At 48.6% G+C, this 13,728-nt stretch overlaps 2 protein-coding genes across 7 annotated transcripts in view; both read right to left on the bottom strand.

Moving 5' to 3' along the window:
* Window positions 1-4,088, bottom strand: part of NCAPH (non-SMC condensin I complex subunit H) — a 46,699-nt gene extending 42,611 nt beyond the window's left edge. Inside the window, exon 1 of the mRNA XM_017860477.1 lies at window positions 4,071-4,088. The gene's annotated coding sequence lies outside the window, so the exon portion shown is untranslated. The remainder of the gene's footprint in view (window positions 1-4,070) is intronic.
* ITPRIPL1 (ITPRIP like 1) overlaps window positions 4,049-13,728 on the bottom strand; it is a 29,284-nt gene continuing 19,604 nt past the window's right edge. Inside the window, exons 1-5 of one of the 6 annotated variants that reach the window (XM_017860480.1) lie at window positions 11,233-11,254; window positions 7,600-7,673; window positions 6,838-6,967; window positions 6,550-6,656; window positions 4,049-5,761 (exon numbers count right to left, since the gene is read on the bottom strand). In XM_017860480.1, coding sequence (XP_017715969.1) covers window positions 4,104-5,761; window positions 6,550-6,559 — 1,668 coding nt within the window. In that variant the 5' untranslated portion in view covers window positions 6,560-6,656; window positions 6,838-6,967; window positions 7,600-7,673; window positions 11,233-11,254 and the 3' untranslated portion in view covers window positions 4,049-4,103. Of the gene's footprint in view, window positions 5,762-6,093; window positions 6,206-6,549; window positions 6,657-6,771; window positions 6,789-6,837; window positions 7,092-7,468; window positions 7,557-7,599; window positions 7,674-11,232; window positions 11,255-13,728 lie in introns of those variants that run through there. The other 5 variants (XM_017860481.1, XM_017860479.1, XM_017860483.1 and 2 more) reach the window with 5 other exon arrangements.

The raw sequence follows: 13,728 nt of genomic DNA, 5'->3' as shown, positions 1-13,728 counted from the left end.
TTTTCTTTTTCTTTTTTAATTTGAGATGGTGTTTTGCTTTGTTGCCCAGGCTGGAGTGCAATGGCGCAATCTCAGCTCACTGCAGCCTCTGCCTCTTGGGTTCAAGTGATTCTCCTGCCTCCGTCTCCCGAGTAGCTGGGATTACAGGCGCCTGCCACCACGCCCAGCTAATTTTGTATTTTAGTAGAGACAGAATTTCTCCATGTTGGTCAGGCTGGTCTTGAACTTCCAACCTCAGGTGATCCACCCACCTCAGCCTCCCAAAGTGTTGGGATTACAGGTGTGAGCAAGCCACTGTGCCCAGCACAAATGCCTTTAATTTTTGCCTGTGATATGAAATTCTTGACCTCAAGATTGGGCTAAGAACCAACAATTTCTGTCTTCTAGAATTTCTAAACAGTAACATACCATCTTTTAAAATATAGTGCTTTTTGCTTCTCAAAGCCCTTTAACCCTTACATCTTGTTTTATTTCCAAGACCAAGCTGAAAGGTTGCGATGGCAGATAGTTTCTTCCAGGTTCTGCCACTTACTAGCTAAGTGACCTTGGGGAAGTTGCATACCCTTTCTGCGCCTCAGTTTCCTCGCATGTAAAATGGAGGGGATGAAGGGCCCACTTCATGGGGTTACAGTGTAAAGATTAAATGAGTTACCAGATGTAAAGCCATCAGAACAGTGTCCCGAACACTGGCAAAGCTCAGTGAACAGTAAGCATTCCCATTACTACAACTGCTGTTGTATCCTGGGGGCCAGCCAGGTTTTGTTTTAGAATAAAGCTTAGCTTCCTAGCTGGGGAGGTTTCCTCTTTAATTGTAAGAGTGGGCCGGGCGCGGTGGCTCAAGCCTGTAATCCCAGCACTTTGGGAGGCCGAGACGGGCGAATCACGAGGTCAGGAGATGGAGACCATCCTGGCTAACACGGTGAAACCCCGTCTCTACTAAAAAATACAAAAAACTAGCCGGGCGAGGTGGTGGGCCCCTGTAGTCCCAGCTACTAGGGAGGCTGAGGCAGGAGAATGGCGTAAACCCGGGAGGCGGAGCTTGCAGTGAGCTGAGATCCGGCCACTGCACTCCAGCCCGGGCGACAGAGCGAGACTCCATCTCAAAAAAAAAAAAAAAAAAAATTGTAAGAGTATTCCCAGAGTACTGCAGGTCTGTTCTTTCCATTACTACTTGTTTTTGTGTGTGTGTGTGTATGTATGTGTTTAATACTCTTTCTTGCACCCTCTGCTCCACCCAAGTTTTGCTGACCGCTCCCTTTGTAGTCATCTGCCCACTATCCTAACTGTATGTTTTCTTTTTCTTTTTTTTTTTTTTGAGACAGTCTCGCTCTGTCGCCCAGGCTGGAGTGCAGTGGCACGATCTCGGCTCACTGCAACCTCCGCCTCGTGGGTTCAAGCGATTCTCCTGCCTCAACCTCCTGAGTAGCTGGGATTACAGGCGTGTGCCACCTCGCCTGGCAAACGTCTTTAAATTTTTAGTAGAGACGGGGTTCCGCCATGTTGGCCAGGTGATTTGGAACTCTTGACCTCAAGTGATCCGCCCACCTCGGCCTCCCAAAGTGCTGGGATTACAGGTGTGAGCCACCACGCCCGGCCTTTATTTTCTTTTTTATCTATTAGACTAGAAACAACCATGCACTCCTAGAAATCATACCACCTTCTTCCTACCTGAGAAGACTTTTGTTAGAGTGTATGCTTGTTTGCAACCACTAAGATCTTCTAATTTGGCTGATATTTTGGTTTGGGCGCCATGAAAATCAGTCACCTAGATGTTTCTTATTCTTTTCTGGCTACTGGCCATGCCACTGGGCAACCACAAGGCAGACTCGTTCCAAGTACATTGAGCAACACCAGGAGGTACTGAATGGAGCTATCAGGGTAACACGAACTTCTTGGGAACAGGCATGTGAGAATGCTGATCTGCTGAGTGTGTTACTGCAGAGATTCCCATGTATACAGAAAATAGCCTCCTTTATTGACTCTGACTTAAAACATCAGCACATAATTTTCTAAACAAAAAGTATATGGACGTTTCTAGAACACCAAAATCCCACCAGCAGGGAACCACCAGGATTGCATCTTGCCTTGAAAGCAGTACCGGACGGATGCAGGCAACGTGGGAACACGGTAGCTATTGTGCACTAGGAGCCCCAAATACTGACTGGCATCAGCTTCTGGGACAATATTTTTTTTTTGAGAGACAGTCTTTTTTTGCCCTGGGTCACTGGAGCACAGTGACACTATCAGAGCTCACTACAGCCTTGACCTCCGGGCTCAAGCAGTCTTTCTGCCTCAACCTCCAGAGTAACAGGGACCACAGGTGTATGCCACCATGCCCAGCTCATTTTTTGTAGAGACGGGATCGCGACGGGTTGCCCAGGCTGGTCTTGAACCCCTGGGCTCAAGTGATCTGCCCACCTCAGCCTCCCAAAGTTCTGGGATTACAGGTGTGAGCCACCACACCCGACTTTGGGACATTTTAAATTTATTTTTGCTGGAGGGGAGGGTGTGTATTCTATGACTGAAGCCCATAACGGCCAGCATCTGATCCTTGCTGAGGTCAAGTTCATTGGGGACAGGTTACCCTCCCCAGCAGATCTTCTTGGCAGTGCAGACAGAACAGCATTGGCGTTTCCAAAACAACCACACCCATAACTATAGCTGCATTTCTTAACACTCCTCCTCAGCATCCCATGGTTTTGAAAACAGGGAAAAACACACCAATCATATCTCTAGAATCACAACTTTAGAGCTGGACTGCTTCCCAATCCTTTCCTATACAAACCTGGCAGTGAGCCTGGATGGTGAGGACCCCTTTCAAAACCACACACACAGTTCAAGTAATCTCTTTGTCATTTTTGAAAAAAAAAAAAAAAAAAATACAGAGGAGGCATGACCAGACAGAAAAAGCACAGCTAAACATGGCAGCTAAACCTTCTTGACACTTAACAAGTGGCTCCCCACAAAAAACAAAGCAACTGTTCATCTCAGAGCCCCCAAAAAGATTGTCCTTGTGAAGGCCTTTATAATGTTGCCTCCGGGCCCTAAAAAGGTCATCAGATGTTAGCCATTTCATTGATTATAGTAAACACATTATCTCAATTATGAGACAGGTTACTACTGACAATATATGTGAATCAATGTGAATAAATTAGGTAGTTTTTTCAGATGGATAAAAACAACTCTCTTGTCATATGAAAATAGAGCTAAGTTAAGAAAATGGAATGTAAACATCTTGTTTATATTTTCTTTTTGTTTTTTTGAGACGGAGTCTCACTCTGTAGCCCAAGCTGAAGTGCAGTGGTGGGATCTCAACTCACTGCAGCAGCCTCCACCACTGGAGCTTAAGTGATTCTCGTGCCTCAGCCTCCCAAGTAGCTGGGGCTGCAGGCACGCATCACCATGCCCAGCTAATTTTTTGTATTTCAGCAGAGACGGGGTTTTACCATGTTGCCTGGGGTGGTCTTGAACTCCTGAGCTCAGGTGATCCACCCACCTCGGCCTCCCAAAGTGCTGGGATTAACAGGCGTGAGCCACCGCGCCCGGCCTTGGTTATATTTTCAACATAGTGAAGGTTTGAAAAATTAGATCCTAAAGTAGGAGAAGTTGCCCTTCACAGTATTTGGGATAAAATGGAGTGCCACCAGCTCGGATGAGAATTAAGCTAACAGTTCAACAAGGAAACCAATTCACAGAGAACACACCTGGGAGTCAATCACAAAAAGGAATAAGCTGGAATGAAGGTATTCTCTGGTTCTCTCGCTTCCAGTGTTGATACAAAAACACAACTTCACAGTACCCCTCTGGATTTCACCTCCTTAGCAGCAAGATCCTCCCATAACATCCGCTACCCTCGGCCTTCTCTGGGTCATGATGAAAGTTAGCAGAACAAAACCTCAGATGACCCAGCCTTGATTAGGCCCCACAGGGTCATTAGGCCCATCCTCATCACCACCTCACACACTCCCTAAGGTGTCTTATCATAGCCCCCACTGGCAAGGTGAAGGTCACATATGCCACTGATAGATCTGAAAAATAAACACTTGTGTAGCCCAAGGAATTAGAAATACCTTCATCTGTTTTTTTTTTAAATGGTCTTTACATCAAGGTGCTGCAGCCAGTGGGGCACGAGGCAGAGTTTTCACCTGGGTCAGAAGGTTTTGGAACTCTTCCACTGCCTGTGAATGTGCCTTGGGGTTGAGCACCAGGTGCTGGAAGAGATTGACAGGCTCAGCACTCCTAAATGTCTTAGGGATCGGGATGGTCAGGGGCAGAGAACTGTTACCAATGAGGAAATGATGGAGGGACCTTTGCTGGAGGCCACGGCCCAAGAACCAGAGAATGTCCTGGAGCCGCTGAGAGAGCATGTTGTGGGCCCAGTCCGTGAGGGGCAGCCGTAACAAGAGGTGCATGAGAGCTGTTTTAAAGTGGTAAGATGTGAGGATGGGGCGGGATGCTCCGTGGGGTAAGCTCTGATGCTGCCGGAGACTTAAAATGATCTGGAGGCACTTGAGGTGACAGGTGTTCTCGGGGGCAAAGCGCCCCACCAGCTTCAGGAACAAGTGCTCACAGGCCACAAAGGACTCAGGCCAGTCCACACTGGTGAGCTGCTCCTGGTCAGGAGCCTGACTCACCAGGTAGACCAAGGTGTCTTCTCGTTGCACCCCCAGGACCAAGTGGATTGAGAGAAAGCGGCCTGAGCGATAGTCTAGCCTGAGCTTGCAGGAGGTGGGAGATGGTGGGAGACTGAGTTTAAAGTCATACTTGTGGGCCACAAGGGCCCAGGCATTGCCCATCATGTTCCGGAACCACTGCACAGTCTTGCACACGTCTAGGTGGAGGCCAGTGCAGAGAGCTGCCTTGATGGAGCTGCTACACTTCCCCAAGACTGCTGAGGGTTCCCTGTGGTGGTGCACCAGGCACAGCACGTCCCCAAGGAGTTTCTCACGCTTGCACACACATTCTGACTCCACCAGCACACAGCCACAGCGGCGGCCCAGGGCCGGGTCCTTCATTTCCAGGACAAACATGGTGCCCTGCGGGGGGACGATGGGCACCAGGATATCCAATTTCTGGGTCTCATGGAGGGTTCCCCATTTCTCAAAGGCAGCCCCGATGCCCAGGCAGTCTTCCAATTGTGGGTGAGCCTCCTGGCGGCTGAGCACTCGACAGGCCTCGATGAGATCATCCACAAAACTCTCCACAAACTCACAGGTGCAAGGCAGGTCACGGATGGCATTTTGGACGTAGTGTTTGTAAAAGGAGTCCAGGGCCTCCTGGGAGGGGAAGTCAGTAAGCCAGTTGTAAGAGGTGACAGGGACAACATGGACTTCCTCCTCCTCCTCCTCACTGCTGGAATCAAAGGCCGGCTCTTGCTGCATGTTCTGTCGCAGGAGCTCAAAGACGAGAAAAAGGCAAAAGAGGCCAGTGTTCCACAGGTTTCCCAGCATCCAGCCCAGAGGCCCCTCCTGGCCATCGGCCTGGAACGGCCACCCCATGTCTTTCTTCCCCAGCACTAACTGGTCGCTGGATGTGTCTCCTCTCCACAAGTTCTCTGCCTTCTGCTTCTGCTCAGCTGCTTGCTTTCTCTCTTCAAACTCCATCTCTAGCAGGCGCATCTCCTCGCTCATTCGCTTCTCCAGCTGCCGACTCCTGGCTAATGTGTCCAGGTCCATCCGGTCACTGACCATCAGGGGGTGGTGAACAACATACATCACTGCCAAGAACAGCAGGCTTATCACAGCCATGGAGGCCTCTGCATCTGGAGAAGTGGGAGAGTAGGAGTCAGTGGTCATCTTCCAGACTCATCGGCTCTCTAGCTCACACTCCCCAGAGCCCTGGTACCCCAAATTCTGAAAATCAACTACTCAGGAGAAACAGAAAGCCCACAGAGCTTGGCTTGGACACAGCAAGGGTGTCGGCCTGGGAGGAGGTTCGAGAGAAAAGAGGGTGGCAGGATGTGCCCCTCAGTCTCTCTCCTGCTTTCCTTCCACATGGTGTGGGTGGTATTTAGGCTTCCAGAAAGTGGACATGGGACTGTTTTCATTCCTGTGTAGGATAGGGAGGGGGACCCTTGTGGTAGGGTGGCCTCACCCGACTCATCAGTCAACCATGGGCACCAGACGTGCCCTGCTGATCCCAGAGGCTCCTTTCATAGCCAGAAAGCCCCGAGCCTGCCTGGGTGACACCTTTCCTCTGCCCCGGCAGCCAGCTGTAGCATTCCACTTCCTCTGTGACTTCACAGTCTTTATTCTGCTCACCCAAAATGCAGTGAGCCTCATCACTCAGCCTCTCCCTCTCTGCCAGGGAGTGCCAGGGAGGCACAGTGCTGCCAGCTGCTTGCTACGGTACCCTCTGAGCTCCTAAGGGGCCAGTGGATACCCAGTGTGTGGGCAGGCTAACTTCACGTCTTAGTCCAGAAAACTGTCTGCAGAACCCGGTGCCCAAGGCCTACCTGACAGCCGCAGGGCTCAGTTCCACTGCCTCCCCACCCACCCGTGAAGCCCGAGCTTCTGCCATTCACCCTAATTCACAAGCTACCGCGCTTACCGAGATTCATGAAGGACTGCACCGTGTGGACGCTGAAACCAGCTGGGACTCTCCTCCCTTTGGAACTTGGCCTTGCTTAGTTAGTCTCCCCGCCCTGTCCAGGAGCCCTGTTAAAATGCACAAGGTACCTGGGGGCTTTGGTTCAACTCGGAACCCGCCCCTCCCCCCATTCATAACTTCCCCAGATGCCACGCCCAGAGACTTGTACTCTCACCCGCCTACCCGTAGGAGGCCGAGGGCCCATTCCACCTCGGGATGTCTCCCGGGACCCAGGGCCGGGTTACTCACCTTCGGTGTTAGGAGGAACACGGTCTTAAAGAGACAGCGCGGCCTGACCGCCACTGCCTTTTTCCCGGCAGAGTGGGGGCGTCCGGTTCAGCGCTGGGGCCGCGCGCGGGAGTGGCCCTGCTCCCTTTTCCTGGGTTACAGACCATGGTTGGCTGAGCGTCTGAAGTCTGGCTGGGCGCGGGGGGCCCCTAGGACCCCCAGCACGCGGCTCCGAGGGCAGCCGCGCGCCGCAGCCGCTCCCGCCGTCCGGGCTCCTCCCCGCCCACCCAGTACAAGCTCCTCCCCGCCCAAACCCCGGTGGCTCAGCTTGCAGGGGCCGCGGCCTCCGCACAGCGGGTCTCTGTCCGCACCCAGGCCCCCGTGGGTTTGCTGGGAGTGGAGGGGCCGTGGCCACACACCGTGGGTTTGCTGGGAGTGGAGGGGCCGTGGCCACACACCGTGGGTTTGCTGGGAGTGGAGGGGCCGTGGCCACACACCGTGGTTTGCTGGGAGTGGAGGGGCCGTGGCCACACACCGTGGGTTTGCTGGGAGTGGAGGGGCCGTGGCCACACACCGTGGGTTTGCTGGGAGTGGAGGGGCCGTGGCCACACACCGTGGGTTTGCTGGGAGTGGAGGGGCCGTGGCCACACACCGTGGGTTTGCTGGAGTGGAGGGGCCGTGGCCACACACTCGCCGCTGCTCGGCCTCCCTGGGGTGGCAAATGGGGCACCGCGTGCCTGCCGTCAGCTGCACTCGGTTCAGTTCAGTGGAGAATAGACTTACTAGGATTCGGGTAAGGATGATGGTGGCAAAACTGGGAATTGACCGAGAAAAGCCATTCTCACTTCGGGCTGGCCCTGAGCAAAATGGCACAAGAAATAAGATGTGGTTGCAGCACCCTAAAAGTGCTTCTCTCCCAGACCACGCCCAGGCTCAGGCGTCTTTCCCCAACCCCTTTCTCATATCAAAGTGACTCTCCTGGAAGAACAGACAGCACCCAAAGACCTTACTTGTGGCCTTGCTTGCTACTCACTAGCCACGTGGGAGTAAGAATCCTACCTACAGGGCAGCTCTGCTGATACATGGGTGTATAAAAGAGAACTTTATACAGTGTGAAGGCTGGACAAGCTTTATCACACCTTAAGAAAGACCAACAGAATGGGTTTCCTGAAAGGGATCTTAAGATATCAGAAAGAGCACTTAGTCTTCCTGTCCTGTGTCAGCTCTCCAAGGAGAAAAGGAAGTGATGACTAATTCACTAAAATTGATACTAATTCACTAAAATCCCTCTGCTGAAAGACAGGTTTCAGGGTTTTTGTTTGTTTGTTCGTTTTTGAGACAGAGTTTCGCTCTGTCACCCAGGCTGGAGTGCAGTGGCACCATCTTGGCTCACTGCAGCCTCCCCGCCCCAGGTTCCAGTGATTCTCCTGCCTCAGCCTACTGAGTAACTGGGACCACAGGTATAAGCCACCATGGCCGGCTAATTTTTATATTTTTAGTAGAGACAGGGTTTCACTATGTTGGCCAGGCTGGTCTCGAACTACTGACCTCAGGTGATCCGCCCGCCTCGGCTTCCCAAAGTGCTGGGATTATATGTGTGAGTCACCACACCCGGCTGGGTTTCAGGTCTTCTTATCCAGTGGCAATGTGTAGGGAGCTCCCAAACAACTTGTACTTCCAAAAATTCTGACTTATTTAATTGTGGAGCGGGAAAAACTGTCTGCTGGCTGACAATGACTGAAGTTCCAAAGTTACTTTTTATAAACGTGAATTATGGAAAATAGATCACAGGTTATTGAGCATTCATGCATTTGGAGCGGTAATAATGAAAGTCACTGTTATCTTTTCACTTATGACATGATGTCAGGACACAAAATATATGCTTCAGAGTGTGCAAAAACAATCATGTTTAAGACCATGTGTTTTTAAGTTGTATTATTTTAATTGACAATAATTGTACATATTTATAGGGTGCACAGTCATGTTTCATGCGTATGATGTATAATGATTTCAAATTAGGGTAATCAGCATATCCATCATATCAAACATTTACTTCTTTGTGTTGGGAAGGTTCAATCCTCCCTCCAGCTATTTGAAACTATGTATTATTACTCTTATTTTGTGTGTGTGTGATGGAGTCTTGCTCTGTCGCCCAGGCTGGAGTGCAATGGCGCCATCTCAGCTCACTGCCACCTCCACCTCCTGCGTCAAGCAATTCTGCCTCAGCCTCCCAAATAGCTGGGATTACAGGTGCATGCCACCAAGCCTGGCAAATTTTTTGTATTTTAGTAGAGTGGGGGTTTCACCATGTTGCCCAGGCTGGTCTCAAGCTCCTGAACTCAGGCAATCTGCCTGCCTTGGCCTCCCAAAGTGCTGGGATTACAGGCATGAGCCACCACGCCTGGTCTATTATTGTTAACTATCGTCACCCTACAGCAGTGTGAAACCCTAGTACTTAGTCCTCCTATCTGACTATAATCTTGAATCCTTTAACAAATCCCTCCCTGTCACCACCTTCCCCTCCCCTTCCCAGCTTTTGGCATCCTCTGTTCTACCTTTTACTTCTGTTACATCAACGTGTTCTAGGTCCCACATGTGACTGAGAACATGTGGTGTTTACCTTTCTGTTCCTGGCTTATTTCACTTAATATCCTCCAATTCCATCCAAGTTGCTGTGAATAACAGGATTTCATTGTTTTTTTGTGGCTGAATAGCATTCCATTGTGTACATATACCACGTTTTCCTTATTCATTCATCTGTTGTTGGACACATAGGTCAATTCCATATTGGCTATTCTGAATAGTGCAGCTATAAACATGAGGGTGCAGATGTCTCTTTGATATAATGGTTTCCTTTCCTTTGGATAGATTTTAAGTAATGGGATTGCTAGATCATGGGAGTAGTTCTACTTGTAGTTTTCTGAGGAACCTCCATGTTATTCTCCATAGCAGCTGTACTAGTTTACCTAACAGCATATCAGAGTTCCCTTTTCTCCCCATTCTCACCAGCATCTGTAAAACCATGTGCTTTAAAATGTGTGTTTGTGGTTAAGGATTTGTTTTAAAAGTGGTTGTTGGATGGGCGCGGTGGCTCACGCCTGTAATCCCAGCACTCTGGGAAGCCAAGGCAGGTGGATCACCTGAGGTCAGGAGTTCAAGACCAGCCTGGCCAACATGGTGAAACCCCGTCTCTACTGAAAATACAAAAAAAAAAAAAAAAAAAAAAAATTAGCTGGGCATGGTGGTGCATGCCTGTGATCCCAGCTACTCATGAGGCTGAGGCAGGAGAATCACTTGAACCCGGGAGGTGGAGGTTGCAGTGAGCTGAGATCGTACCACTGCACTCCAGCCTGGGCAACAGAGCAAGACGCTGTCAAAAAAAAAAAAGTGGTTGTTAGGTTAGATGGTTGTTAATTCATGGTCTGTACAGAAATGAAGTTGGTTGCCTGATACTGTTTCTTAATGAATTCAACCTAAAATTATAAGGCAAAATGGTGCTTATGTGTGAAACTTACACTGTGATGAAGTCATTTCAACAACTAACTTTGTTTGACTCACAAGTGATATTGACCTGCTTAATACACTTCCTGTGCTGACAAAAGGTAAAACAAAAGTAAGATCTCTATTTTTACATAAATTTGCAGCAGATGTATTTTCAGAGCTCAAAATACAGTTCCAGCAGACTTTGTCAGACATTAGTGTAAGTAAAAAGGACAGTTCTACATTTCAAAATTCATTTAACTTTGCAATTGAAGAGCTTCCCTCTAACCTTCAATTAGAAGTGATTAATCTGCAATGTAATGACATTAAAAGGCAAATATCAAGAGAAGATTCTAATCATATAAATGCCTTCGAAGATCAATTGAAATCATGTGCTCGTGCATTCATGTCAGTATTTGACAGTGCCCATCTACATTTTCGAAGAAGAAATATGTAAAATCTCATTACAGATCAACATTAATAGATGAATGTTTGCAATCAGTCTGGATGATAAGAAACACTAACATTAAGTGACATGTTATTTCCCAAAAAAGAATTATGTTATTCTCATTAGTAGACCCACATAAAAATTGTACTCGGCCAGGCATGGTGGCTCACACCTGTAATCTCAGCAGTTCGGGAGGCTGAGTCAGGAGAATCGCTTGAACCTGGGAGGCGGAGGTTGCAGTGAGCAGAGATCGCGCCACTTTTTGTCAACAAGAATGTGTGGAAATTTATTTTCTCTCTTGTTATATAAGTACCTACATGGTATCTTGAGTCTGTCTCTTGGCCTTCAAACACTAAAACATTTACTCTCTGGCCATTTACAGAAGAAGTTAGCTGACCTTTGCTTTTAAGCATCAAAAAGTGCACATTTCCCTCAGAAATCTATTTGTAAAATTGTATATTTTTATGGCTGGATGTGGTGGCTCATACCTGTAATCTCAGCACTTTGGGACACTGAGTTGGGAAGATGGATTGAGGCCAGGAGTTGGAGACCAGCCTGGGAAGCATAGCGAGACCATGTCTCTACAAAAAATAAAAAGTAAAATAAATTAGCCAGGCATGGTTACAAGGTACAAGCCAGGTACAAGGCTGTAGTCCCAGCTATTCAGGAGGCTGTGGCAGGAGCATCACTTGAGACCAGGAGTTTGCAGTTACAGTGAGTCATGATTGCACCACTACTCCAGCCTGAGCAGACTGAGCCCTAGCTCTAAAAAAAAAAAAAAAAAAAAAAAAAAAAAAGAGGCCGGGGCAGGGTGGCTCACGCCTGTAATCCCAGCACTTTGGGAGGCTGAGGCGGGTGCATCATGAGGTCAGGAGATTGAGACCATCCTGGCCAACATGGTGAAACCCCGTCTCTACTAAAAATACAAAAAGAAAAAAGAAAAAAAAATTAGCCGGGCATGGCAGCAGGCACCTGTAGTCCCAGCTACTTGGGAGGCTGAGGTGGAGCTTGCAGAGAGTCACGATCGGGCCACTGCACTCCAGTCTGGACAACAGAGCGAGACTCTGTCTCAAAAAAAAAAAAAAATGGGCGAGTGAGGAGGCTGATGGTTGCAATACCTTGCGAAGCTGAGGTTGACTGATCGCTTGAGACCAGGAGATCAAGACTAGCCTGGGAAGCATAGCAAAACCCCATCTCTACAAAAAATACACACACACACACACACACACACACACACACACACACAAAAGCCAGTTGTGGTGATGCACACCTGTAGGCCCAGCTACCCGGGGAGGCTGAGGAGCTGAGGTGGGAGGATCACCTGAGCTGGGGGAGATAGAGGCTACAGTGAGCCGAGATCACACCACTGCACTCCAACCTGACCAGTGAGATTGCATCTCAAAAAAAAAAAAAAAAAAAAAAAAGCTGTCTTTTGTAAAATGATACACATTCATTGTAAAAACGCATACTAGATAGTAGTAATAGAAGAAAGAAGCTACCTGACACCCCGCCATCCAGAGATAAGTGTTGCAAGTTTGAGGAGGAGCTCCTTCTAGACGTGATTTGTGCCACATTCCTAAAATGTGCCCCTTGGAACACGAGTTGCTCAGATGACTCTCAGCAAAAGGACTTTTCATAATGTTTCTTGATGACATTTTAAAATTCATAAATGAAAACATCATCATTGTGAAAGGCTTAGGAAATACAGAAAGCATTTAAAAAAACGGCTTAAAAAAATCATCCTTAATCCTATGGTATCAGTTAGGATCCCGGCAGGATTTGATGGCATACTCAACCTGGATAATTGAAGAGAGTTTAATTAAGGACAAAAGCGTTTCAGGGGTTAGGGACGACTACAAGGGATGGATGGATGTCCCTGGAGTCAGTACGAATTGGGAGCCCACCTCTGCTTGAGTATAAAGGGGAGGGAAGCTTGTTACCAGAATTCGAAGGGGGTGGCTACATAGAGAGGGTCTTCAGTGGAGAGAACGCCGTCAATCCTCTGGTACCCCATAGAAAGAGTGCTGGGTTCGCCTCCCACTGGCCAAAACTAACGAGGCCAGATCACCAGGGAGCCCCAGGGCACAGAGTAAGGAGGAGAAGCAGGAGAGAGGTCTCCAGGTGCAGAGAAGATGCAGCACAGTTACTGCCAAAGGTTACAAAGCTTGTCTCTAACAAGCACTAGTCTGTGAATTTATACTCCAAGACAATTCCATTTCCACTATACATAAAGACATTCAGATCCACAACTTTTTTGTGTGTTTGTTTGTTTGTTTGTTTTGAGACGGAATCTGGCACTGTTGCCAGACATCTTTTTTAAAGATGAGGTCTCTCCATGTTGCCCAAGCTGGTCTCCAACACCTGGGCTCAAGCTATCCTCCCACCTCAGCCTCCCAAAGTGTTGGGATTAAAGACATGAGCTGCTTCACCCAGCCCAGATCCTCAGTCTTAAAACCAGATTTGGGTTCGTGACCAGCCTGGCCAACATGGTGAAACCCTGTCTCTACTTTAAAAAAAAAAAAAAAAAATTACCCGGGTGGCGTGGCGTGCACCTGTAATCCCAGCCACTCAGGAGGCTGAGGCAGGAGAATCACTTGAGCTTGGGAGGTGCAGGTTGCAGTGAGCCGAGATTGCACCACTGCACTCCAGCCTGGGTGACAAAGTTAGACTGTCTCAAAAACAAACAAAAAACCCAGATTTGGGCCCACTATGCTGTTCTCCTCTAAAGGAAATCAGAGTTTGTTGGAAGGGTGTCAACACAAGATGTCAGGACACCCAGGAAGTAAGGTAAGCCTGGAACATGCTGCTGGTGTTAGAAAGAAGGGGAGCTCTCTCCTTGTCTCAGGTAATGTTGGAAAGGGATGCGAAGAAGCCACAGATAGAAGACTCCCATTGCTAGAGTGAATTGCAGACTCTGCATGGAAAAATAATTATGATCATTGGTATAAACTGAGCCATGGGTTCATGAAGCTATTTTTTTTTTT

This window comes from Rhinopithecus bieti, unplaced genomic scaffold (genome assembly GCF_001698545.2).
Source record: "Rhinopithecus bieti isolate Rb0 unplaced genomic scaffold, ASM169854v2 scaffold_54331, whole genome shotgun sequence".
Taxonomy (NCBI): domain Eukaryota; kingdom Metazoa; phylum Chordata; class Mammalia; order Primates; family Cercopithecidae; genus Rhinopithecus; species Rhinopithecus bieti.
The sequence above is the reverse complement of the archived record's forward strand: the minus strand, read 5'-3'. Positions and strand labels throughout refer to the sequence as shown.